We start from the raw sequence: 26,476 nt of genomic DNA on the forward strand, positions 1-26,476 counted from the left end.
GCCACTTAATAGATTTTTATTTATAAATGTCACTTATTATTTATAATGTATTAACATTGTTGATAATTTTATGTTATATTAGTATATTGTGTATAATCTCAAATCCCACAAGTAACTTAATAGATACTGTCTTGAGGTTAACACTCAGAGGATTAAAATTCTTTTTCACAATCATACAGACAGCAAATGACTATCCATCCACCCCAGAGTCTGTCTTCCTGATCAGGAGAGGCCCTTCTGTTCAGTATCTCTGGGTTCAAATTTTTAGACCAGACTTCAACTTGCTCTTTATCTACATAAACCCTTCACTAAATGTAGAAGACGCCCTCACTGTGTCCATCCCTTAGTTGTACTACACATACCTGTAATCCCAGCATTCTGGGAGACTGAGGCAAGAGCAGCCCACCCTGGACAACTTGACTTACGGAGATCTCTAAGAATTAAAAAAAAAAAGAAAAAAATATTTTTTTAAAAAAGGAAACAGGGGATGTAGCTTGGTGCAGAGGTCCTGGATTCAATCCTCAGTACACAAAAAGAAATAAGTGTATTTTTAGTATGTATCTTATAAGTTCCTTGATGGAAATGTTATATATTGTACTTTTTCAGATCTTTTAGCTCTGAATACTAAATGCATTCCTAGTTGTAAAATGACTAATCTGGTTTCAGTTTTATTTAAAGCCACAGTGTACTTCCAGTGTCTACTGTGAAAGATAATCCAACAGATTGTAAAGGAGTAATTTTTTTAAAGTGAGTTTTTAAAAATTTCATTAGTACATGTTGACAGTTCATGACATTTACAGTCATCTTGGGGAGTGGTTACATGTATATACAACTTGTTTCTTTCTTTTTTTAGTTGCTTTTCTTCCTTCTCCCTCTCCCTTCTCCTCCAATTCTCTTATCCCATTTTTTATTCTTGTTGATATTATTTATCTCAGCTTGTGTTGTGGCATCTGTTTACATTAATTGAGGTTACTAGCTTCCTGTACATAGCAAATCTTTATTCTCCTTATTTCCCCTTTCCCTCCTCCTCACCCCTTGTGCTTTTTCCCTTGGGCCACTTCCCCATTGCAAGAGATCCATTGGCTTGTCCCTTTGTTTATATTTTGCCTCACTCAAATGAGAGATACCATATGGTATTTAAGCTTGCATATCTGGTTTATTTCACTCAACATTATATTTACCAGGTACATCCATTTTCCTGCAAATGTCTAAAATCTGTGATTCCTTATACCACAGTAGTGTTCCATTATATATAGATACATTTTCTTTATCCAGTCATCCGTTAATGGATATAGAGGCTGATTCCAGGATTTAGCTATTACGAGTTGTGCTGCTATGAACATTGGCATGCATGCTTCCCTGTGGTATGACGTCTTTAGCTCTTGAAGATACCCAACAGGGAGATCTCCGGGTCATATGGTATTTCAAATATCAGTTCTTTGAGAAATCTTCATATTAATTTCCATAATGGTTGTACAAGTTTATATTCCCACCAACAATGAAGTAGGGTTCCTTTTAGAACACAGCCTCACCAGCATTTGTTCTTTTTTTTAAGAGTAGGAAAATTCATTGGAGAAAAGGAATGGAGAACAGGAATGGGGGAATAGAGAATAAGAATAGCTTCTGAAAGACAGGAGGGATCTCAAATGGGATGCTCCAGCATTTGTTCTTGTTTGATTTCTTAATAATTGCTGTTCTTTCCAGAGTAAGACAGAATCTTAGCATTGTTTTAATTTGCATTTCTCTAATGCAGAGATGTGGAGCATTTTTTCCTGTATTTGTTGACCATTTTTATTTCTTCCTCTGTAAAGTGTCTGTTCATTTCCCTTGCCCATTTCTTGACCTGATCTTTATTTTTAGGTGGTGTAATTTTTTTTAGTTCTTTGTATATTTTAGGTATTTAGTCCTCTAAAGAGTAGCTAACAGATATTTTTCCCGTTTTGTAGGTTGCCTCTTCACTCTACTGATTAATTCTTTTGCTGTACAGAAACTTTTTAGTTTGGTATAAGCCCATTTATTGATTCTTGCTGTTACTTGTGCAATTGAGGCTCTGTTTAGAATCCTTTCCTACATCTGTGTCTTTATAAGTGTTTTACCTATTTTATCTTCCAGTAGGTTTAATGTTTCTGTTCTATTGTTTAGATCTTTGGTCCATTTTGATTTTAATTTAGTATGTGGTGAGAGATGAGGGTCCATTTCAGTCTTCTGCACATGGATAACCAGTATACCCAGCACCACTTGTTGAATAGGCTATCTTTCCTCCAACATATGCTTTTGGGCCTTTTGTCAAAGATCCAGTAGCTGAATATATCTGGGCAATATTCTGTATCTTCAGTTCTGTTCCACATATCTGTTTTTGTTCCAGTACCATGCTGTTTTTATTACTATTGCTTTGTAGTATAACTTGAAGTCAAGTATTGGAATGCCTCCTGCTTTGCTCTTGTTGCCCAAAAATTGCTTTTGCTCTTCTGGATCTATTCTGGCTCCATATAAATTTTAGGATTTTTTTTTTTTCTGGTCTGTAAAATAATGCTGTTGGTATTTTGATAACAGTTTTTTAATTTTTTTTAACAATTTTTTTAGTATGACCATTTTGATAATGGTTCTACCTCTCCGGATGCAGGGGATATCTTTGCATTTTCTCATGTCCTCTTTAGTCTCCTATTTTAGAGTACAGTAGTTTTTTTTGTAGAGGTCTTTCACTTCCTTGGTTAGGTTAATACCTAGGTATGTCATTTTTTTGAAGCTACTGTGAATGGCATTATTTTCATAATTTCCTTCTTATCCCATTCATTGTTGGTGTACACATTAATAATTTTTGTGTATTGATCTTGTCCCTTGCTACATTGCTAAAGTTCATTATTCTAAGAATTTTTTGGTGGAGTTCTTTGGGTCTATGTAGAGTATCATATTATCTTCAAATAATGATAATTTGTTACCTTCCTTTCCTAAATATATCTTTTATTTTGTTTTCTTTCCTAATTGCTCTGGCTAATGTTTCAAGTACTGTGTTGAATAGAAGAGGTGATAGTAGACATCCTCATCTTATTCCTGATTGTAGCGGGGAATGCTTTCAGTTTTTCCCCATTTAGTATTACGCTAGGTGTTGGTTTGTCATATATAGCTTTTATCATATTCAGGTATGGTCCTTGTATACCTGTTTCCTTCAGGGTTTTTATCATGAAAGAGGTGTTAGATTTTGTCAAAAGCCTTTTCTGCATCTGTTGATGTGATCGTACAGTTTTTGGCCCTGCTTCTGTTTATGTCATGTATTACATTTATTGACTTACATACATCGAACCATTCTTGCATCCCTGGGATGAAACCTACTTAATCATCATGTATCATCTTTTTGATAATGTCCTGCATTCTATTTGCTAGTCTTGTCGAGGATTTTCTCATCTCTATTCATTAAGGAGATTGGCCTATAGCTTTCTTTTTCAGTTGAGTCTTTATCCAACTTTGGGATTAGGGTGACACAGGCTTCCATAAATGAGTTTGAGAGCACTCCATTCCTTTCAGTTTCTTTGAAGAGCTTGAGGAGTATTGGTAATATAACATCCATAAAGGCTTCGTTGACTTCAGCAATGAATCTGTCAGGTCCTGGGGTTGTTTTGTTAGTAGATTCTTTACTACAGTGTCAGTTTCATTGCTTGTTACTGAGTTGTTAAGCATATTTATGCCTTCTTGGCCTAGTTTCAGTAGTTTATATGTGTCTGGCAATTTCCGTTTCTTCAAAATTTGCTAATTTGTTGGAATGTAATTTTTAGGAGTAGTTACTATCTTCTGGATTTCCACAGTGTCTTGTGATTTCACCTGTTGTGTTTCTGACTGCATTGATGTGATTCTTTCCTTGCTTTCTTTTGATATGTTTGGCAAGGGGTTTATCTATTTTATTCTTTTAAAGAACCAGCTCTTCAGTTTGTTGACTTTTCTTTTTTTTTCAGCTTTTTTTGTAGTCTCAGTTTCATTGATTTCTGCTTTCACCTTTATAAATTCCTTCCTGAAATTGGTTTGAGGCTGGCTTGTTGTTATCTCTCAAGTATTTTAAGTTTTCTCATAAGGTGGTCTATTTGAACTTTCTGTTTTCCTAATGTGAGCATGGATTACGATGAATTTTGTTCTTAAAACTGCTTTCATAGTGTCACAGAGGTTTTGATGAGTTGTACCACCATTGTCGTTAACTTTCAGAAATTTTAAAATTTTTTTTATTTCTTCACTGACTGGTTGTTTGGGAGTATATTGTTAATTTTCCAGGAGCTCTTACCTTTTCTGAAATTTCTTTTGTTGTTGGTTCTGTTTTCATTGCACAGTGATCTGGCAGTATGCATGGGGCATTATATTTACTTAAGCAGGCTTTGTGGACTAGTATGTGATCTGTTTTGGATAAAGTACCATGTGCTGCTGAAAAGAATTTATACTGTGTTACAGGGGGTGAAATGCTCTGTATATCCATTAAATCTATATGTTCAAGGGTGTGGTTTAGCACTGAAACTTTTTGATTGGTTTTTTGTTTGGTTGATCTAGCTCTTTGTGAAAATGGTTGTGAAAATCTCCTACTACGATTGTGGTAGTGTTTATTCAATTTTTTTTTTTTTTTTGGGTTTTCCTCTGGTACCAGGAACCGAACTCACGACCTTGCGCTTGCCAGGCAGGCGCTTTTGCCACTGAGCTAAATCCCCAGCCCCTGTTTATTCAATCTTTTAACTTCAGCAGTTTTTGTTTTATGAAGATAGGTGCTTCAGTATTCAGTACATATATATTTACCAGTATTATCTCTTGTTCCCTTAACTAGTATATAGTGACTTTCTTTGTCTCTTTTAATAAATTTTAGCTTGAAATTTACCAAGTCTGATATTAGAATTCCTACCACTGCTTGTTTTCAGGATCCTGGTGCATGAAATGTTATTTTCCATCCTTTAATTTTTAGTTTATGAATATCTTTTTGGATGAGATGGATTTCTTGAATGCAACAGATTGTTGGATTCTGTTTTTTGACCCAGTCTTCCAGTCTTATCTTTTATTGACGAGCTGAAGCTGTTGACATTGAAAGATACTACCAAAATGGGTTGGTTATTTATTATCATTGCCTTCTTAATCTGTTGGTGTATCCTTTGTTCTTCTTTTCCTGATGTTTTTTTTTTTTTTTTTTTGCTGCTATTTATCCATTGACCTTACTGGTTTCCTGTGTTCATAGTTGTGTCTGATTTGTTGTTTCTGTTGAGAATATTCTTAAGTATTTTTCTCTAGAGCTGGTTTAGCACTCATACATCTTCTGAGCTGGTTTATTTCATGGAAATACCTTATTTCTCCATCTGTTGTGAAGGGTAGCTTTAGTGGGTAGGTTAATCTGGGTTGGAAGTTATTTGTTCTTAGAGCTTTAAATATTCCCCTCCAGGCTCTTCTGGCATTTAGGGTTTGGGTTGAGAAATCTCCTGTGGCTCTAATTGGTTTACCTTTATATGTGATTTTTTGTTTTTCTCTGGCTGCTGGTTTTTTGCTGGATATCTGGTAATTTGATAAGGATATGCCTTGTTGAGCTTCTTTTTTCATTGTAACTGATGTTCTGTAAGTGCTGCTTACTTGTATTTTACTTTTATATTTGATTTTTGTAAGCATGTTAGTAAATCCATCTGTGCTGTCCTCTAGTTTTTCTTTAACTCCAATTAGCTGTAGATTGGTTTGCTTGTTATCTAGTAGTTGCTGGATAGTCTTCTCTTGTTCTTTTCATTTCTTTTTAGCATCTTTGAAGTCTTTGTTGTAGTTCACTATTTTGTCCTTACTGTCACTCTGTCTTTACACTGCTAATTTCTACAGTATATGAATTCTGTACAATTTTTTATTTCAGGTATTACTGTCTGACATCTTTCCAAGATTATGATGATGAATTGAAGCAGTTTTGGAATAAGTCAGCACACAGGTTTTGTCAGCGATTCCATATCGTTGCTGAATCTTTCATTTAGATTTTGAATTGTTTTGGTTAGCTCGTCCAGTTTTTTATCCTGTATTTGCATATTGAGTGAAATTACTATAAGCTTTTGGTTCATTTCCTCTTTGAGCTCATCTGTTTTCTTCATCCTGTCTATGAACTTTTCATAGATTTCTGCTTCCTGGTATTTGTTTTCTTCTCCCTTTGTGAGCCCTTGTTCTGCTTTGGGAGAGTTGTGGGGGTTTAAATATCTGTTTTCTTCCCCTTCTCTTGTGTGTATCTGTGTTTGTTTTTGTACATGTCTTTTCAAAAAATTATATATAGCCCATCTTTGCTACCCTCTTTTCCCGAGGGCGTTCGCTGCAGGTTAGAGAAGTGAAGAGAGTTTGTGACTTATATGGAGATTTTTTTTTGTAGGATGTTACCTCCCCGTAAATAATTTTTAGCTTCATATGTCCAGTGGTAGAATTTACATCTGTTATTTACTTAAGTGATGTCGACCTGTTCATGGTTTGCTGAATTGCTTCTACATAACAACATCCACAGGTTCAACCGTACAACGCTTCTATATGACAGCTCTTGAAGTTACTCTTTCCCCCTTCGTCTATTTTCTCTGCATACTATGACTGTTTAGTATTTGTGGTTCTGCAGTGAGAGATGAGGTGGGGTGGGGAGAACGGGAGGTGGCTTCGATGAAGCGTGTTAGAAACTAAGGGGGAAGTTGGAAGGGGGAATAGTGGTAGGTGGGAAGAAAAGGTTGATGTGAAGTCTGATTTTATTGGAATACTTTTAGTTGAGTTAAACGGTTAGTACTGGAATTTTCAGAGGAAACTTTGTTGGGGCAAGGGTGAGGTATGGCCAGGTACTTTAACTTGTTTCTATAGAAGTTGCCAGGAATGTTGATGCCCTCATACTGCACAACAGTTGCCTTCCGGTCCAGCAGTACCTGCATGGCCAGGGTGGCCACCAGGTGGCCCAGGAGATAGTCTTGACCATCTAGCCCCAGAACCTGCCCCTCCACCATCTTCAGTAGCTGCCTGGGACAAAAGTGAGAGTTTTAGAATACACTTTATTTCTTACTCGTCACACAGCAAAGATTTATCACTGTATTATTGTCAAGGAAATTTGGCAAAGGATCCCATCCTTCTATACTTCCAAATCTTACCAACTTGTTGGTAGATCAGAAAATATTTTGTGTATTCTTTTATTCTAAGCTATATTAGTTTTAGATATGATTTTTAATTATTCTTTACATATAGAAAAGTATGAGTCCTAATTTTTGTTAAAATATATATAGTAATGGAGATGATTTAATTCACATTACAAATGCAGAAAGATTTGTCATTCTTGGGTTTTTAAGGGACCTCATAAAATAGAGGTGGAAATTTTTTGTATTGATTAAATTGGTTTAGATATATGTCCTGATAATTAAAAATAAGTTTAATAAATTTTTGCATTTTTTCCTCAAAGCACTCTTTGGCTTTTACATATTTGGTTTTATTAACTACAAAAAAGAAATCTCTTTATAGGTAAGAAAATTAAAGAGCTTAATACATTCACAGTGGTGCTTTAATTTATATGTCTCATTGCCCGTTGGCTCTGAACCAACGTTCCAAGTCACCTGTGGGACAGTCGTGCATGTACCACGTGTGGTTCAAGCTGGTAGGAACGTGTTCCTCAGCTTAGCTTGTGTGGTTAATCAGTACGAGCTGAAAGCAATGATTTAAGCATAGATAGTTTGAAATTACAATTAGAGTATTATTTCTATAGTTATTTTAAAATTTAGTAGCAATAAGATCATCACAATTTAAGAAGCTGCCTGCATGACTAGAAATTGTTATGCACCAATATTCAGAAGATACTAGATTTTGATTTCTCTTTTATTTAAAGCTACAAAATAACTTATCAGGTATCTACTAGGAAAGATAATACTATGGGACTGTAAAATTATTTTTAACAGTTTCAGAAAACATTTCATTTCTTAATGTACCCTAAAATGTATGTAGATTATCTTATTTAGGCACATTGGATTTAAACACCTATTTTTTTTCTTTTGGATATCTACTCTTAATTTTGTTTCTACTGAGAAATCAAGCATCTTAAATATATATCAATCTAAAGCAAATGTTTTCTTTTTTTGCAGATATATCTTTGCGGTTTTAGTGGCAGAAAGCTAGATAAACTGAGAAGGCTTATTAACAGTGGAGGTGGAGTTCGTTTTAATCAGCTTAATGAAGATGTAACTCATATTATTGTGGGAGATTATGATGATGAATTGAAGCAGTTTTGGAATAAGTCAGCACACAGGTTTTGTCAATTTTTAATTCAAAGCAGTTTGTACTTGTATAATAATTGTTGTTAAACTTGTACGTCTGTGTCCACGAGACTGCATGGAAGTGGGCTGATGGTCTTCGTAGCTTAAATGAATGTATAACTGTGCTGTTTTTGTAGGCCTCATGTAGTGGGAGCAAAATGGTTGCTGGAGTGTTTTAATAAAGGTTACATGCTTCCTGAAGAAATGTATATTCATGCCAGCTACAAGCCAGTAGAAATTCCAGCTTCAGATCAGCCTGAGAGTAAAACAGCTCTTTCAAAAAAGAACAGCAGCTTCTCTAAGAAAGACTTTGGTCCTAGTGAAATGCGTGAACAAGCTGATGAGGATCTGCTCTCTCAATATGTAAACAATAACTCCACAGTAGGTAAGAAATACTTGACTTGTATTGATAGGGGTAGTAGTTTCTAAGAAATACTTTAGTAGCTAAATACATACATACATACATACATGACCTCTGCCAAAATTTTAAGTTAAACCTTTTCATTCTCTTAAAATTTTGTATGTAAGTTTTTTCTGGGCTGGCAAGACCTCTGAGCTCTTCTCTGTTGTCTTCAACTAACTGGCTCCATTTTGATCTATTACACATAGAGGCATTGCTTGCTATGTAAGTTTGTGATAATTTGTAACAAATGCTTCTGACTGGTGGATTACTGAGGTCTTCAATACCTGTGAATGCCCAGCCCACCTCAGCATGTAGTTATAAAAGGGTGGTAAGGTAAATTTTCAGTGAAGAGTTAGGAAAAACTTTCTTTTGTAAAACATAGAATGTATTATGAAGTGTTTAATATATCTAAAAAGACATAAAGAATAATGTGATGAGTAACAGTGTTATCTAGTTGTAAAAAATAGAATTATGGCTGTGTCAAAGCCTCCAGGGAATCGCTCTTCATTTTTTCTTATAATCTGTATCATGCATCTATAAACAATGTATATATTGTTTGATTTTGCATCTGTTTTAACTTACATAAATCATACATGGTATGTTTTTTCCAACTACCCCCTACACCTCATAGGAAAAGTCCTTATCTAATCTAGGTATCTAGCTATGAATATACTGCACCCAGATGGGTATACCATACTTTATTACTTTTTCCACTATGATGTTTTTGTTATGTCTCTTTGTTACTAGAAACACACTGCTGAAGTTGTTCTTATGCATGTCTCCTTGTGCACATGAACAAGAATTTTTCTAGCATATAACCCCAAATTGACATGGGTGATTCAAGGGGACATGTACATCTCTCTGACATAATATGGATTGCTTTCTGAAATTTACCTGTGTATACTCTTATGGTAGTGTTATTTCATTTTCTTCTGTTTGTCCCATTTTTCTATCCCTCCACGCCCTTACAATTTTTTTGTCTGATTTTGGGTGGATTAATCTTGTTCCTTTTAATCCTAAATCCCATTCTGAACTCCATACCTTTTCCTCTGTAGGTTTAGAAGTCAGTATACTGTTTATATTTTTAATGTTTGCTCTTGGAACTTTAATGTGCCTCATAACAAAATCTAAAGACAACTGGAATTTTTCTTTTCCTCAAGAACCTTAGGATACTTTAATGATCACAACAGACATACACAAATCCTTCCTAACACACACAGCCTATGTGATTTTGTTTAATATTTTCATCTTTTTAGTTTCACAGTCCAGTGTTGTTATTATTGTTTTATAGGTGAGTAATTTGTTTTGGTTTACCAATGTATATAATTGCCCCCCTCGTATATCTCATTTCTCCCACTTTATAACTGTGTGACAATGCAAGCTACAGATTCTATTTGAAACCTGAGACTCGTTTTGGAGAAAAGGAATATATTGATAATATTAATTTCATAGTTAACATTATATGAATATAAGCACTTAGACATAGTGCCTGTCTGAGTGAATGTATCCTTTTTTAGAGACAGGGTCTCACTATGTAGTTCAGACTGGCCTTGGACTCGCAGTGATCCTCCTGCCTCAGCCTCCGAAGTGCTAGGATTTATCAGCATGCACCATCATGCCCTGCTTGAGTGAATTCCATAATGCAGAGTGAATATTATCACCTAAGGAGTAAACAGTAAACATTTTAGGAATTGTAGCCACAATCTGTCTCTGTCACACACTCTGTTTTGTTTTGACAACCATTGAAACATATAAAAGTTAGTCTTAATTCCAAGACTATATAGAAACAGTCTGTGTGACGCATGAGGGCTCCTTATCTGTGGTTTGTCAACCCCAGCATTACCTTCCAACACAGCTATAGAGTTTTTTAAATATCTTCTTACTTCTTGTACCTCAAGCCTTAATTTGAAATGTTTTTTTGGATATTATGGACTGTATATTTTAATGATTTATATTTTTCTATAGGTGCTGTATATATTTCTTATAGTACCCATCTGTCAGTCAACTATATCCTAAAATGGCTTTGCTGAGATAATTTGCTTGTGTCCTTGATCACTTATTCACTGAAGAAATCGACATAAATCTTAGTAGCTCCAACTTCAACAAGAAACATCTTAGGAATTTTTAGAAATAACTGATTTTCTTATTACTGCATTTATGTAGTTCTCTCCATGGTAAAGGCTTGATAGTTACACCAGATAGGCCTGTTAATTCTGTTTTTAGGCCTGTTAACTCTGTTTTTCCTTTAATGTTTTCTTAGTGATACTTTAAATTATCTAGACAAGTTTTGAAACTAAGACATGCCTATAGGAGCATTGTGACTTCCAGCTTATCCATTTCTAGCACACTAGGAATACATAGAACTAACATGCTTCCTACTGGAAGATGGTGATACTGATAACATTCCTGGTAACCCTGATAACATTCCTGGTAACCCTGAGCATGGTGTAGATCTACATCCCTTCTTCCTTGTGTACATTTAAGCCTTGGTTGGGTAAGCCTCCAAATGATGAGACTTGTTATATTAAATTATCTATTAGAGAACTGTTTTTCTCTTCCAGTGGATGCTAACAAGTCTGAAGCTGCAGAGTCTGAAGTTGGGCCCTGTAATGGTTCTACTCATGTTGAGCCCTTTAATGATTCTACTCACATTTCTCTACAAGAAGGAAACCAATCTTCTGTCAGTCATTGCTTCCCTGATGTTTCTACAATTACTGAAGAAGGCTTATTTAGCCGAAAGAGTTTCCTTATTTTGGGTTTTAGTAATGAAAATGAATGCAGTATTGCAAGCGTCATAAGAGAATATGCTGGAAAGGTTGTGTCCCTTCCTAGCAGAGTTGTTGCTGATTATGCTGTGGTGCCTTTGCTGGGATGTGAAGTAGAGGCAACTGTGGGAGAAGTCGTTACAAATACATGGCTGGTAAGAAAACACTGTCAGTCACAGTGTGGTATTGAAGGGTATTTGAATGAATGCCAAGAGTACGAGTGTTTAGTTCTTAGGTAGTTTTGCTTATGTAAATTCACATTTGGGTTTGAGTAGTATCTGGACTTTGCTTTTACCAGAGGAAATGTTTAAAGTACACAATTGTGCAGACCTCTTGTCCTGATCCTGATGGAGCAGACATTACTGTCCCAGGGATCACAGTAACAACATTCATTATTTTTCTTTTTTTCTGAGACAGAGTCTCACTGTGTAATTCAGGCTGGCCCAGGCTGGATGCGAACTCCTGGCAATCCTCCTGCCTAAGCCTTCCAAGTGCAGGGATTACAGGTGTGCACCGCCACACCTACCCCTTAGCAGGCCACTCTGGGTCTTCCCTTACTATTTATCTTTCCTCACAACCAAAGTATGATGTGCTTTTTCAACATCTCAAGAATTAAAGTTGAAAACCTGGGCATGGTGGTACAGTCCTGTAATCCCAGCACTTGGGAGGCTGAGGCAGTAGAATTACCATGAGTTTAAGGCCAGCCTGGACTACATAGCAAGTTTAAGGCCACCCTGCATTACATTACATAGTGAGACCCTGTCTCAAAGGGACAGGGGTGATAAACTAATACATTGGAAGCAGTTGATTTTGAAAAACATTAACTCTAATAATCTATGTGATTTTAACATCTGTAATGAATTGATGTTTATATTTTTCTTTAAATATTTTAATTATATTGAAAATGAGCAGAGATAGGTTTCTATTACATGAAAATGTTATTGAAACTAAAACTGGTACTATAATTGAACCAGTGTTGATCTTTATCCGGGTTGACTTTACTGTTTTTCTTGTTTTTAAAAGGTTACTTGTATAGACTATCAGACCTTATTTGATCCAAAGTCAAATCCTCTCTTCACACCAGTCCCAGTCATGACAGGAATGACGCCTTTACAGGACTGTGTGCTTTCATTCAGCCAGTATGTTGGAGCAGAAAAAGATTCTCTGATATTCTTAGCAAATCACCTTGGAGCAAGGTATGGAATGGTTTTAGTGTACCTGCTTTTGTGTACTTTTTAATCTGTTTTGATGTACTAGAAAGCATTGTAAATAGAATTTGGCCAGGTATTTTTATTTGTGAGTAAGGAATGCCGTATCTGTCAGATGGCTCAAGATGATGGAGGGCAAGATGCAATGAGCTGGATGTCTGGCAAACATTTGAGACTACAGGCGTTGACCAGATGTGGCAAATGCCTCTAATCCTGACATTTGGGAAGCTGAGGCAAGAGACCCAAAAGTTTGAGACCAACCTGAGCTAAGTAGTAAGTTTGAGGCCAGCCTGGACTACACAATGAGACCCTGTGAGGAAATAAAAGAAAAAACACACTCTAGGCTTCAATGCTGTACTGGTTTAGCAATTAGGAGGACTGTTTAATCCTGATATATGCGCTCATATGTAAATGCTTATCGGAGCATTATACCCTTCCGTGTACCATATGGATTTATTTGTCTTACAGTATACATTCATTGTTTCTCTTGTTTTCAGCCAGAAATGTAAATAGTAAGCAGACAGTGACTACTTCGAGTGAAAGAAAATGAATTTTAAAGTTACTTCCAAAATCCATATTAGCCCAGTCCTAATTTATCATCAGATGATGGCTGTGTAAAAAAGAAGCAGCTTGATGTGATGCAATCCTAGCTATCTGGGAGGCTGAGGCAGGAAGATCACAAGTTTGAGACTAGTCTGGATAACTTAGCAAGATCCTGTCACAAAATTTTAAAAGTGGGAGAGGTGCTGGGGATATAGTTCAGAGATAGAGTATTTGCCTAGCACACATAAGGCCTTATATTCAATCCCCAGTACCATCTATAAAAAAGAAAAAAGACAAAAGTAGGGACGTGTTAATACCAATAAATACAAATTAAGCTCTACATTAAAATACTTTTAGATTAGATCATAAAGTAAACTTCAACTACTTTTAAAGAAAAATGATTCAGAACGTTGTGGAGGAATGGTTGGCAAAGACATAAGTGCTTAAGAAAAAGGTTGCAGTTTTACTAGCAAGTTTGAATTTATATCAAAAGTCATTAAGAAAAAAGCATTGTAAATAATGCTATTCACATTGAAGATAAAATATAAACACTGATTGAAAAAATATGGCGAATCTTAATTTTTTTTACTTTATTACAGTAAAACATACATTGCTAGTAGTTAATTCCCGTTGGAGTACTTCCTCTTGCTTTAAACACTTGCCCCATCATTCTCGCCGGTTTCTGAAGTGGTTTTGAAAAAAGCCCTTTTACATCATTTCAAAACATTTACCTTTCATGATCATTCTGACTTCGGAGAATATCCAGAAGTCGCATGGTGCTACATCTGGTGAGCAAGGTGGATGAGGGCAGGCACATCTGCTGTAATTGCTGCAGTCCTGCCTTTTCACTGGGTACTGCTGGGCAACAGCATTTACTGAATTTTTTTATCATACCTCATAAAGACATTTAGCAAAAAAGAATTTCCAAACTTGCTCCAGAAAGTGGCAGAAATGGTGGAATCAGTGTGTTCAGAGGTAGGGGGAGAATTTTGAGAGGTGGTTTATGGCATTGTGTCCCTTACTTAGTAATAAATTTTAAAAATCTGAAAAATTTTAAAAATTGTATATTTTGATCACACCTCATATATATCTATACCAAAGATGACATCATTCATAAGACAAAAACAGCAAAAGTGTGAAGAATTGAAAACTTTTTAATTGTTCTTGGTTCAAAGAAGAAATCAAAACCATTTATAAACCTGAAAATAATTACTAACTCAGTAGTACCAGGCAACCCAGATTTTAATCTTAAAATGTTATTTCCCACTAAAGCTAAAGCTTAAAGAAATGGTTAATTACAGATTTGGGGGAGAAAATGTATAAGTGAATCTGAAACATTTTGTCAGGCAGGAGGGCAAAGATATTATCAAAGACTACTAGGGAAGGTGGTATCAAAAATACCTCCACTTGCCAAATACAGGAAAACTTAGGTATCATTAAAGATAATTGCACTGGATTCAAACACAGCACATAATGTTGAAATCATGACTTCACAATGGTACTGTAGAAACTAAGGTATTTGGCCACCTTTGAAAGATGCTCAGGAACTCACCTTTTATTTTGAAGGCTGACAATAAGAAGAGGATTAGCTGTTATCCTGCCATTTCAGTACAGTGTGCATTAGGATAACATGTAGGTAGATAAAGCAAAATTGCCCTTTGTAGGGGTATGCCAAAAAACGAGAGAGGATAGGACTATAAACCCTAATGAGTGAGAGAATCTCGGCACTAAAGGTTAATAGTTAATGCAGTAAAAAGACAGCCAAAATACACCATCCCTTGAAGTCTTGCCAAAATAATCAAACCTTAGTCTGATGTTGCCTTTTTGATCCAGCTACTGATTTATAGGAACTATAGAAGAAGAACATGTTAAACTACATTTCAGTAATAAATCAGCAAAATCCAGGCTTGCTTAGAATTTATAATTGCTTATAAAAGCAATTCAGTGGTGTAAATACTGTAGTGTCTTCAGTTAGTATACGTGAAGGGAATGAAAAGTGTAGAGGAACCTGTAAGCTAAAACGAAAAGCTTCGGTATGTGATTAATGAACAGTGAAGGGGTGATTGCCATAGATGTTCAAGTAGTGGTTACCATTAGGCTGGAGGAAAGGGAATGGTGTGGCACACTGGAGAGATTCTGTCTCAACACGGGTAGTGAATATAAGGGTTTGTACCATATAATAACTCATTAAGCTGTATATGTATGTGTATATATGTATATATATATATATAGGTTCTGTATTTTAATTATATTAAGCAATACTTTTTTAAAAAAAACTGAAATTACAGAAAACAGCAGTAACAAACACAACAACAGACTCCATTGGATACAATTAAAGCCATGCTCAGAAAAATTCAGAAAAGTGGCTATGAGAAAATTAATACATAGACATCTATGACTTTCCTGTGAACAACCAGGGAGAAGAACTAGTAGGGGAAAGGGCAAATTTATTTTGAAGCTTGGAAGAGCTATGGAAAACTTACAAATGTTTTTGAGGGAAATAAAATAAATTTGGAATAGTAGACAGAATTTGCATGTTCTTGGGAAAGAGGACAAATAATCATGCCTTTGTCCTCTTTGTGAATATATAACATTAACATGAGTCCAGTAAAAAATATAGTAGTCTTCCCTTGTCCTTCAAGGATGTATTCTAAGACCTCCATTATATGTCTGAAACTGTGGATGATGTTAGAGCCTCTCTATTTACTATGTTTTATCTGATATATACATATGTTCTTAGGATAAAATTAAATGTACAGCATAAATTAGGCCTAACGAGATTAACATTAAGCCAGGTGTGGTGGCACATGCCTGTAATCCCAGCAGTTGGGAGGCTGAGGCAGGAGGGTTGATACTTTTTGAGGCCAGTCTAGACAGCAGAGCACAAGACTGTCTCAGAAAACAAACAAAAAGCCAAAAACAAAAAGATTAGCAACAATAAGAAAAAAATTTGTTTTTTAAACAACTATAATAAAAAGTTATGTAAATATGGTTTCTCTTGGTGTGAGCATGCATGTGATCCTCCCTAATCTGATTTCTGACCCATCTACTAAGTGACCCATGGGCAGGCAGCACATGCAGTGTGGATACACTGGACAAAGCAGTGATTCACATCCTGGGTGGGATAAGTGGGCTGTGAGATTTCATCATGCTACTCAGATTGCTGTGCAATTCACAACTTAGGAGTTGTTTATTTTTGGATTTTTCTACTTAATATTTTTAGACTACAGTTGACTGGGGAACTGAAACTATGGATAAGGTGTGACTGCCATACCAGAGCAATTTTTTTAGGGAGGGCACTAACCAAACTAATTCCAAAGTTTACATGGAAAGATTAGTAAGCAGGAAAGTCACAAAAATTCTGAGATGGAGTAGTTGGGGCTTGTCCTGACAGTAAACTGCAGTGTGTAAAACCTCACTCAAAAACTGAGTATAAAAAAAAACTTCAAAGCACAAGGTCGTGAGTTCGGTTCCCGGTACCGGAAAAAAAAAACCAAAAAAAACTTCAGTGAATGAACAACTATAGTGATAAACCTAATACAAACAGCCATCGAATTGTTAAGAAAGATAATAAGATGCGATAAAGTTGGAGCCATGTTTCATACCAAAGTTAGTACCAATGGGATCAGTGGGTTCAATGTAAAAACTGAACTACAAAAGCACTAGGAAAGACTTAGCAGATTAGAAAATGTTTGAAAAGTTAGGAGCTGGGACGGTGATGGCAGCCTTTTAGAGCTTTCGGTGATACAGTCTGCTGCGGCACACGTGCCACAAGTTCACCGCCACTGAGCTGCAGAGTGAGGTTCAGGAGTGAGCAGAGACTGAGTTCTGTCCGTCTCTCAACTGCTGGACTTGTGTTTCTGCCCCGTGGTCTCTGTTTACTATCATCTGCTCTTGAGCAAGTCACTTAATATACTTTTTGCCATATCTGTAAAATTATACTATTTCACAAATATGAGAGGATCAATTGAGATTATATGTGATAATATTATTTATGTACTTTGCTCCTATATTTGCTGCATGCCTCCTTTCAGGAGGAAAAGACAGGTGAGTAATGACTAAATAAAGAGGTACTGTCCTTGGTCTTGAAAGTCTTTATGTTTGTATGAAGTATAAGTGGTATAGCAGTATAATTTTATCCTAGAATAAGTCCTTGTAACGGAATTCACTTAATTTCATGTAGAACATGCCAGTTTTTAATCACTGTATGTTTTCTCAAACTTAAGTAACTTAATAGAAACTTTATTCTTAGTTTACTGGCTAATTGTGTGTGTGACGGTTTGCTTTTCTTTAAATATAAATTTCAGTGTTCAAGAATACTTTGTTCGCAAATCCAATGCAAAGAAAGGCATGCTTGCCAGTACACATCTTATATTGAAAGAACCAGTTGGTTCTAAGTACCAAGCTGCAAAGAAGTGGAATTTACCAGCAGTCACTGTCGCTTGGCTGTTGGAGACCGCTCGGACGGGAAAGAGAGCAGAGGAAAGCCGTTTTCTGATTGAAAATTCACCCACAGGTTATTGCTTCTCTGTTATTCCATGTGTACACTTCATTACTTGATAGTTTCTGAGAAGTGCATGTTCGAAAACTTGCTTTAGGAAAGATTGTTTATTTTTGTTTTTCATTTTGGGTGCAGTAATCCACTACTGAGCAATTGATATTGGATGGCAAAGTGACGTGTGTCTGCCACCAACGCTTACTTTATATTGTACTATCAACCATAAGTACTGTCTGAAAGCTCGTGGGTACAAAACAATGTAAGGATGTTGGGGGTTCTCAGAGTTTGAACATGAATGATGTGAGCTTTTATCTTCTTTACTCTTAATTCCTTATGTGGCTTACATATGTGCTCTTTTCCTGCTTTTCTTTGGGCTTTTGTACATTTCCTTAAAACCATTTCATGCTCATTGGCTTTTCCAGTTTTTTTTTCCCAGTGCTGGTGATTGAACCCTTAGGTAGGCACTGCTTTTCTTGCCAAAACATTTTGTTTTGCCGGGCATGGTACTGCATGCCTGTAATCCCAGCATCTGGGAGGCTGAGGCAGGAGGGTCGCTGTGAGTTGAGGTCAGCCTGGGCTACTAAGAGAGTTCAAAGCCAGCCTGAATTGCATAGTGAGATCCTGTCTCAAAAAGAGCACCTCCCCCCAAAAAAACCCAAAAACATTTTGTTCTGCCCTTATATGGTTCTTATACCAGTTCTTTTGTGTCTCTGCACTGAACTATAAACCCTGTAAAGGCAAGGTGCTTGCATGTCCTGTGACTTTTGTATTTTCACTGTCTAGCATTAGGCCTGGCATGGGGGAGTCATTGAGAACGTGTTTTGCTCTTATGTTCAGTAGTGAGAAAGGTAGAAAGAGGCAAGGGTGGGATGACACAAACCTCTGCATGGTGACTTCAGGGGCAAACTTAAAGGATAGGTCAGTAGCTTAGGAACACTTCTCAGAGCCATGAAGTATTTACCCAACTAGGATGGGAATTTATGATGGACACACAAGTGAGTATAGGGCATATTAAAATGTCTTGGTGGACATTGCAAAAACTTGACTGTAGTTGAGATTTTGTTGTCTTTGCAGCATGGGGGATGAAGCCCAGAGCCTGGCTCATGCTAGGCAAGTGCTTTACCACTGAGCTACGTCCCCAGTGATTTTTATTCTTCTGTTGCTGAAGTTGATATTTTTTGATGCAATTATGACAAGTGGGTTTATTGAGATTTTAGTGTTTAACAAAATGAAATAGTCTGTGTTTATTAATTATTTGTTTTAGTTAATGCTTTTCCTGTAAAGTGTATGTTTTAACACATTACCTGGTTTCCTTTTTAAAGACTAGGAATATAACTTTATGATTTAATGTGTTCCTGAGACTTGACTTGAAAACTACCGTAAGGTAGCTGAGTATAATGACACATACCTATAATTCCAGCACTGGGTGCTGAGGCAGGAGGATCACTAAGTGCAAGGTCAGCCTGGGCTACATAGTGAATTCAGAGCCAGTTGAAGTACATAGTGAGTCCCTATCTCAAAAAAACCCAAGAGTAAAAAAGTAAATTTAATTAAATTAAAAAATAGAAAAAAACCATGTACTAATGAGATAGAAGAATATCACCTTGTGTGCTTCTTTAGAGGAAAGAATGAGGATATTAGTGGTTCATATTTGTTTTTTTCATTTTAAATCTTTAGAACAAAAGTTGGAAGCTGAAATAACAAATGGAGAGACGCTAAATCCACATACTTCAGTGTGCCCTGCCACCCATGTGGAGCCTATCAGAAAAATGGCCATTACACCTTTGGATATGAACCGCTTTCAGAGTAAAGCTTTCCGTGCTGTACTGTCACAACACACTGGGCAGGTTCCAGCCTCTTCAGCAGTAGAAAAGCTACTTCAGAAGGAGCCCTCAGTACACCTGGACACACCATCAAAATTTCTGTCTAAGGACAAACTCTTTAAGCCTTCCTTTGATGTGAAGGTAAGTTTTAAAGGTAGTCCTACTTAAAGTTGCAGTTTATAAAGTTAAAGCCTGAAATTCTGCAAAGTTTGTTGTAATAAATTTTCCAGAGATGTTAGCAGGTAGGTTTATAGTATAGTACTGAATACTCAACTCTATTGTTATAATGAAGTCAGAATTCAAAGTTTACATAACAGCTGTTCATATGTATGGTGTGAAATCAGAATATCCTGGTTCAAGTCCTAAATCTGCCATGAACTGTATAATTCTAGACCAGTGGTAGCGAACCTACTGCATGTGTGCCACAGTGAACTGTGCTGTGGAAAGTTCTGAAAAGTTCAACGTCACTTCTCTAGGCAGTTCATTTAAGCTAGCTGAATACCACTTTCTCCTTTTAAACAAAGAAGCTAGTATTTGACCTGAAAATGGACAGGTATATTGTAAGAATCGAATGAGAGAGTGTGATAAAATGAATTTATAAGCTGTAGAGATAATGTGAACACATTCCTGTGTATGTATACACTCCACGAGTGCACCCAGGGTTTGCTTTCTGAAGATGTCCGTAGCGTCAGCTTCCTTTTCAGTCATTTCCCTTAGAGGAGATGAGTGGGGTGTGTTTCTTTATTTGATCTGAGTAGTATTGTCCTGAGTAGAATTTCTGAAAAATTCATTTGAAAATCAGAGGCTAATGTAGCCTTTTCAAATGGTTTCCTTTTATTTCCCAAAGAAGGTTTTTTTACTTTCTCTTAGTAGTTTTTGGCTTTTCAAGTTGCTATTCAAATCATGCCTATGATTTCTTTATCCATGAAACTTTACAAAGTTACTCTGCCCATCAATCTATTGGTGTTTTGCCCATATTACAGCAGCTAATCTCTTGATGTTTAGGAATAGCATAGCTTACAGCATCATTTTAGTAAGTTTTGCTAGTGTGTTTCAATGCACACTTACTGTAAAGTTTGCAAGTTGTTCATCTTCAGAAAATAAATACCAATTCATACCCGGGAAATTCCAAGCTAATTTATGTCTTTATCCTTGAATAATTCCAGTGACTGACATGGGGAAAAAAGTCTTTCTTGTTGTAACAAACTCAGAATTCTGAGCACACGCATGAAATCTCCTCTGAAGTAACGTTTTGTACTGTGGTTAACACTCTTGCTTCTCATACTTTAAGAAGTAAAGGAAAATCTCTGCCTTGGGAACTGCAAGATCTGGAATGGGCCTTTTCCCCTCTTTCTGCCTTTTCAAACTAGTTAACTTCTTTGGGTCTCATCATTTTTGTCTGTAAAACCATGGACTGAATCCAAATGATCTCGACGGTCTCATGCTCACAGTCCCTGTGAAGAGCAAATGAAATAGTATTAGTAGGCAAGAGAATAGTCACAATATTTCCAGCCCTTTAGACCATTCTTTTATGGACACCTTGAGTGAAAGCTACAGTTCTGAAGTAGTCTCACACAAAAAAAGACCCACATTTAAAGATTTGTTTAGAATTCTAGTTTATTTTGCAGTATCTCCTCCCTCCCTTTTTCCCATTCATGGTAGTATGTAAACTTCCTGTTAAAATCATTGGTTTGTCAAACTGACGTGATAGCATACGTTGAGTTCTTTACTGAAAACATAGATATGACCCTGGAATGATCACAGAATTGTTCATTTATTAGGCCTCAAAAATAAAAACCAAAAAATTAGCTCCTAAAATTAATTTTTTCATTGGCACACATTAACGTTGTGCATGGTGGTAGAATTCGGTAGTGTCATCACTCTGGGAGGCTGAGACAGGAGGAATGCAAGCTCAAGCTCAGCCCTGGGACAATTTAGCAACTTAGTGAGACCCTCTTTCAAAAGTTAAAAAAACAAGTACTGAGTTAAAAAAACAAGTACTCAGTGCAAAGATTCTGGGTTCAATCCTCATTACCACAAACAAAATAAAACAAAAAAACTACAATAAATGTATTACTAATTGAAAAGCACTGTTAACAGTTGAGAATTCATTTTGCTTTTCTCTCACTATTTCCTTCATAAGAGGTGACTCCTGCTTTTCACACTAGCTTAATTATGCTTTTCTTGAGTGTCTGATTTATATCTATCCTTGTGTGTTTCCTACTGTGCTTTATTTTTGTGTCCTTTTTTTTTTTCCCAGTACCAGGAATCAAACTCAGGACCTTGCACTTGCCAGGCAGGTGCTTGTGCCACTGAGATATATCTCCGGCCCATTTCTGACTTTTAAGTAAGTTGCAGCAAATGGATTAGTTTGAGTCTGTTGTTTCTGTTCATCTTCCATTTAGGATATTTGTCCATGTTGCTTCATGTAACTATGTTATTTACTCAATTATGTGGACATACACAATTTATATTTCTAGTACTGTACAGGGCATGAGCATTTAGGTGGCTAGTAGGTTTTTATTCTTACAAAATTAAGTTACTGGGTCATATTTTACTGTTAGTAGAGAATGAAAACTATATGCCCAACAAATACCATTAAAGTCTTTAATTTCCATTCTGCAGGACTTTTGTTTTTTAACTTCTAGACCTGTTGCATTGTCCTTAGAGTATTTTACTATTTGTACTTGGCAGAACTTAACAGATGTTTTATGCTCTGATATTTGATGGATATTTTTAAAGAATATTCTTTGAGAAGATGATTAATGTCTCCCTGAGGGAGTGATATTTTATATGTATCCAGTATATCAACAAAATGGTGTGCACTTATTTGTTGCATCACATGCCAGCAAAAGATTATTAATCTAGAGTTCATCATTGGGACCAGATTGAATATGTTCTGATGTGTACGTGGCCTGTATGTGCAGAGGAAGAAGATAACGAGCAAGCCCCTCGGGCAGTAGCTGCCTCTCAGAAAGGGATTGTGGGTGCTGTGGGAACAGGAATATATTTTACACAGTTAAAGATTTTTCACAATTCTCAGGTTATTCTGACTCCTTTTTGTTTTTTAGTTTATGTCTGATTTATATCCATCCTTGTGTGTTTCCTACTGTGTTTTATTTTTGTGTCCTTTTTTTCTTTTTTTTTTGGTACTGGGAATCAAACTCAGGACCTTGTGCTTACCAGGCAGGCGCTTATGCTGCTGAGCTATATATCCCCAGCCCTTTATATATATAAAGGATATATAAAATATATCCTTTATTTTAACTGCCGCTTTAACTCTTAAGATTCATGTAAATGTAGCGTGAACTGTTAAATTCTAAGCCTAGTAGTCTCCTTGAACAGATTTGCTGGACAGTAGGGATTTATTTTTCTTCATAATATGCAGATATAAATTATAGTTCATTCTCTTTGCTGCTGTTTGGGTGAAAACCAGAGGCAGTTAATGCTATAACACATTAATTGTGAAGAGTTCTTCCTCCTCCTTATTACACCCCTTGACCTGCCTTCCTCGTTTCCTTCCTTCCTTATTTACTGCTTTCTCTCCCTTCTTTCTTCCTCCCCTCCCGCAACTTCTCTTTCAAATACATAGGATGCACTTGCAGCCTTGGAAACGCCAGGAGGTCCCAGCAAGCAGAAAAAGAAACTGAGTCCACCACTCTCGGAAGTCATTGTCAGAAATTTGAAACTTGCTTTGGCAAATAGCTCTCGAAATGCTGCTGCTCTTTCTGCCAGCCCTCAACTGAAGAACACCCAATCAGAAAAGGTAGACTTATTCTCTTACTATGTGGACATTTTAGTTGAAACATTTCAAACAACAATGTCTAGTCTGTTGTTTCCCCCTACATACAGGAAGAAGCTCCGAAGCCACTTCACAGAGTTGTCATATGTGTGAGTAAAAAACTCAGTAAGAAGCAGAGTGAGCTGAACGCGATTGCAGCCTTCCTAGGAGCAGAGTACAGGTAGTGCACTCCTTCCTGTTCGGAGATAATGTGGCCTAAGAAAACCCAAGTTACTGTGAGCATCCTCAAAAATACATGTACTTTTGCTCTTCAGTTTGTAATGCTATCTGTAAACTCTCCAGTTAAGTTTTAACTTGCCACAGTCTTTGAAAATGCTCTTTCATTTACCCATGCGTGTGTACGTGTTTCTTAGGGTGTAGTTAACAAATACTTGGGAACCTGTTTGTTTACTCATTATTGTAGAAACTTGGGATTCATGTATGATCAGTAGAGTTTAAGTTCCTGTGTTCAGAGTTTATAGTCCAGTCATCCCCTAGAACCTGAGATTAATCTCATTTTTACCTTAATGATTTTCAGATTAGAGCTCTTTTATGCATAGTACTGAGTACTCCCCGGCCCTCCAGAATGAAGATGGTCTGTTTTCAGCATGTTTTAATTTGTATCTGTTTTTCTTTTTTTCTTAAGGGAAGGGTTTGGGGCTGGTGATGTAGCTCAGTAGTAGAGCACCTACCTAGTGTCCATGAGGCTCTTGGTTCAATGCCCAGCACTGCCAAAGTCAGACAGGCAGATACAGGGTCTTGCTGTGATGCCCAGGTCCTCCCTCAGTCTTTTAAATAGCTGGGACTGTAGGCACTCCCCTGGCTAATGTGTGTCATTTTTAAGACTTTAGAGACATAGTCTGTTGGATGCACCACTAACCTGAAAGCATAGGCTAGAGACAGCTTCCTAGCTAGGGGAGAGACTTGCTTCCTCTCTCTGTTGATTCCTAGTATCTACCTGTCCATAGGTAACATAGTGGTTGGCTTTATAGCTGAGAGTTTGAGAAATAGACTTAGTTTTATCTTCCCATTTAATTTTATTTCAGTGAAGTTTTCTACTTGATAAATTAGGTGAAGAGAATATAAAAATAAAATTATCTGTAATACTTATAAACATCTGTTTAATGCATCTGTTGTTGGCAGTGAAGCTTTCTTATTATTTATATTACCTATTTGTAATATCCTTAATTGTGTAATTACCTGTTATTACATTTTATTACTGATGGCTGAGCATTATCTTTTTTCTTTCTCATAGTAACCTGCTAGAGGGTATGTTTCATAAGATTTAAAATGCCAGTCCTTTCAGTATTAAAAAATAGAATTTATTGTTGAAATTCCTAAGCAGAATTTAACTGTTCAATTACATTAATTTAAAGTTTGCCTTAAATTTCTTCTTGAAAGGCAGGCAGGATGGCACACTCCTGCAATCCTAGCAGCTCAGGAGGCCAAGACAGAAGGATCAAAAGTTCAAGACAAGCCCAACCAACTTAGCGAAACCCTGTCTCAAAAATGATGTGTCTCAGTGGTAGAGTTGTTCCCACTACCACAAAAATAAAATGAAAAATCTGTTCTTGAAATGGATTTCTCAAACTTGGTAAATGATTAAAAGGCAACCTTTTAATATCAGGGTTACAGTATTTATGTGTTCACTTGGGTAACCCATTCTCAAATAAAGGTATCCTAAGCATGCCCTTCCGTGATCTAGATTAGACTGTCTTCATTGAACAGATTATCTGATACTGTTTCTACGTGGTTTTGTTAGGACGTAAGACAGTCATGCAGGGTATGGGATACTTGTGTGACTATTCTTTAGAATTTCTAGCATTCCTGGACCTTACCACATAGTATATGAATACATGGTTTTTTTCTTTTCTAATCAGATTTTATTGGTACATTTTAGATATACATAATGATCGCATTCATCAGAGAGAATTTGTACCTGTACATGATATAACTTGTTTCTTTTTTTTCTCCACTCCCCTACCCTCTCTTTAACCCGTCTTCCCCTCCCTGTTTACAGAAGCTTTGTTTCTATGTTTTTCTTCTTTTCTTTTTTTTTTTACTTTTCCCTTCTTCCCTTTCTCCCTCCTCTCTCTGTTCCCCTCCCTATTTGAACATTTTCTCCCTATTTCATGATACCTATGTACACATTTTAGTTTTATTTATACTTTTGGTTTCTCACACCAGAGAAACAACATGGTACTTACACGTGTGTCCGGTTTATTTCACCTAAGAGTATGGTCTCCAGGTACATCCATTTACCTAGAAATGTCTCGAGTTTATCCTTGTTTGTGGCAGAGTAATACTCCATTGTATAAAAAAAAAAGAACACATATTTATACCATTCACCTGTTGATGGCATTTGGACTGTATCCAAGATTTAGCTATTACAAACTGTGCTGCTATAAACAGGACTGTGCATATATTGCTGTGGCGTGATGCTTTTAATTCTTTTGGGAAGGTACCAAGAGGGGGAATAGCTGAGTCAAGTGGAACCTCTAGGAGGAATCTTTATAGTAATTTCCACAGTGGTTGCATCAGTCTACTCTCCACCAACTGGAGAAGGTGAATGTATTATTGTAACAACCAGTCACCCTGACAAATTTCTAAAGTATCTCTTGGAGCGAAGTGACTATTAGGGATGCCAGGTGTGGTAGCATATGCTTGTAATTCCAGCACTTGGCAGGCTGAGGCAGGAGGATCACCACAGTTGTGAGGCTAGCCTGGGCCTCATAGTGAGTTCAAGGCCAGCTTGGACTACATAGCAAGACCCTGTCTCAAAAAAAAAAAAAACACGGTTGGTGATAACACTTAACCTGGACCAAGGTCAGTAGGTTGGCCATCTGCTTCTGTAGTAAAGTTTCATTGGAACCCACCAATGCCTGTTACATATGGTTTTTGACTGCCTTCATCTAAGGAGGGAAAAGTTGAGTAGTTACAAAGAAAATTGACCTGCAGGGCCTAAGGCACTTACCACCTAGCCTATAAGAAAAATTTGCCCATTCATGATCTGTGTCATCTACAGCCACTAGTAAAGGACTTTGGAAGACCACAGCTCATAGCTTCTATGTTAATTATCACAGTGACATTAAAAGATAAAACATTGATTCAAGCAAAAGCACCTCTATTTTTCTGAATTGTCTGAATTTTTAAATATATAAACTTGTCAGTGTGGTGGTGCACACTTGCAGTCCCAGCACTAGGGAGGCTGA

At 36.6% G+C, this 26,476-nt stretch overlaps 1 protein-coding gene across 7 annotated transcripts in view; it reads left to right on the plus strand.

Annotated features, from left to right (window-relative positions):
• Nucleotides 1-26,476, plus strand: part of Topbp1 (topoisomerase (DNA) II binding protein 1) — a 67,309-nt gene that overhangs the window by 11,479 nt on the left and 29,354 nt on the right. For all 7 annotated transcript variants that reach the window (XR_264253.2, XM_013505749.1, XM_013505751.1 and 4 more), the window contains exons 9-16: nucleotides 8,073-8,236; nucleotides 8,381-8,628; nucleotides 11,208-11,566; nucleotides 12,435-12,607; nucleotides 17,470-17,678; nucleotides 19,338-19,624; nucleotides 23,076-23,249; nucleotides 23,336-23,445. Coding sequence is in view for 6 of the 7 variants with exons in the window: in XM_013505749.1 (XP_013361203.1) it covers nucleotides 8,073-8,236; nucleotides 8,381-8,628; nucleotides 11,208-11,566; nucleotides 12,435-12,607; nucleotides 17,470-17,678; nucleotides 19,338-19,624; nucleotides 23,076-23,249; nucleotides 23,336-23,445 (1,724 nt within the window). In the remaining variant the exon portion in view is untranslated. The remainder of the gene's footprint in view (nucleotides 1-8,072; nucleotides 8,237-8,380; nucleotides 8,629-11,207; nucleotides 11,567-12,434; nucleotides 12,608-17,469; nucleotides 17,679-19,337; nucleotides 19,625-23,075; nucleotides 23,250-23,335; nucleotides 23,446-26,476) is intronic.

The sequence above is a fragment of the Chinchilla lanigera genome, unplaced genomic scaffold, assembly GCF_000276665.1.
Source record: "Chinchilla lanigera isolate Chin_1 unplaced genomic scaffold, ChiLan1.0 scaffold00100, whole genome shotgun sequence".
Taxonomy (NCBI): Eukaryota; Metazoa; Chordata; class Mammalia; order Rodentia; family Chinchillidae; genus Chinchilla; species Chinchilla lanigera.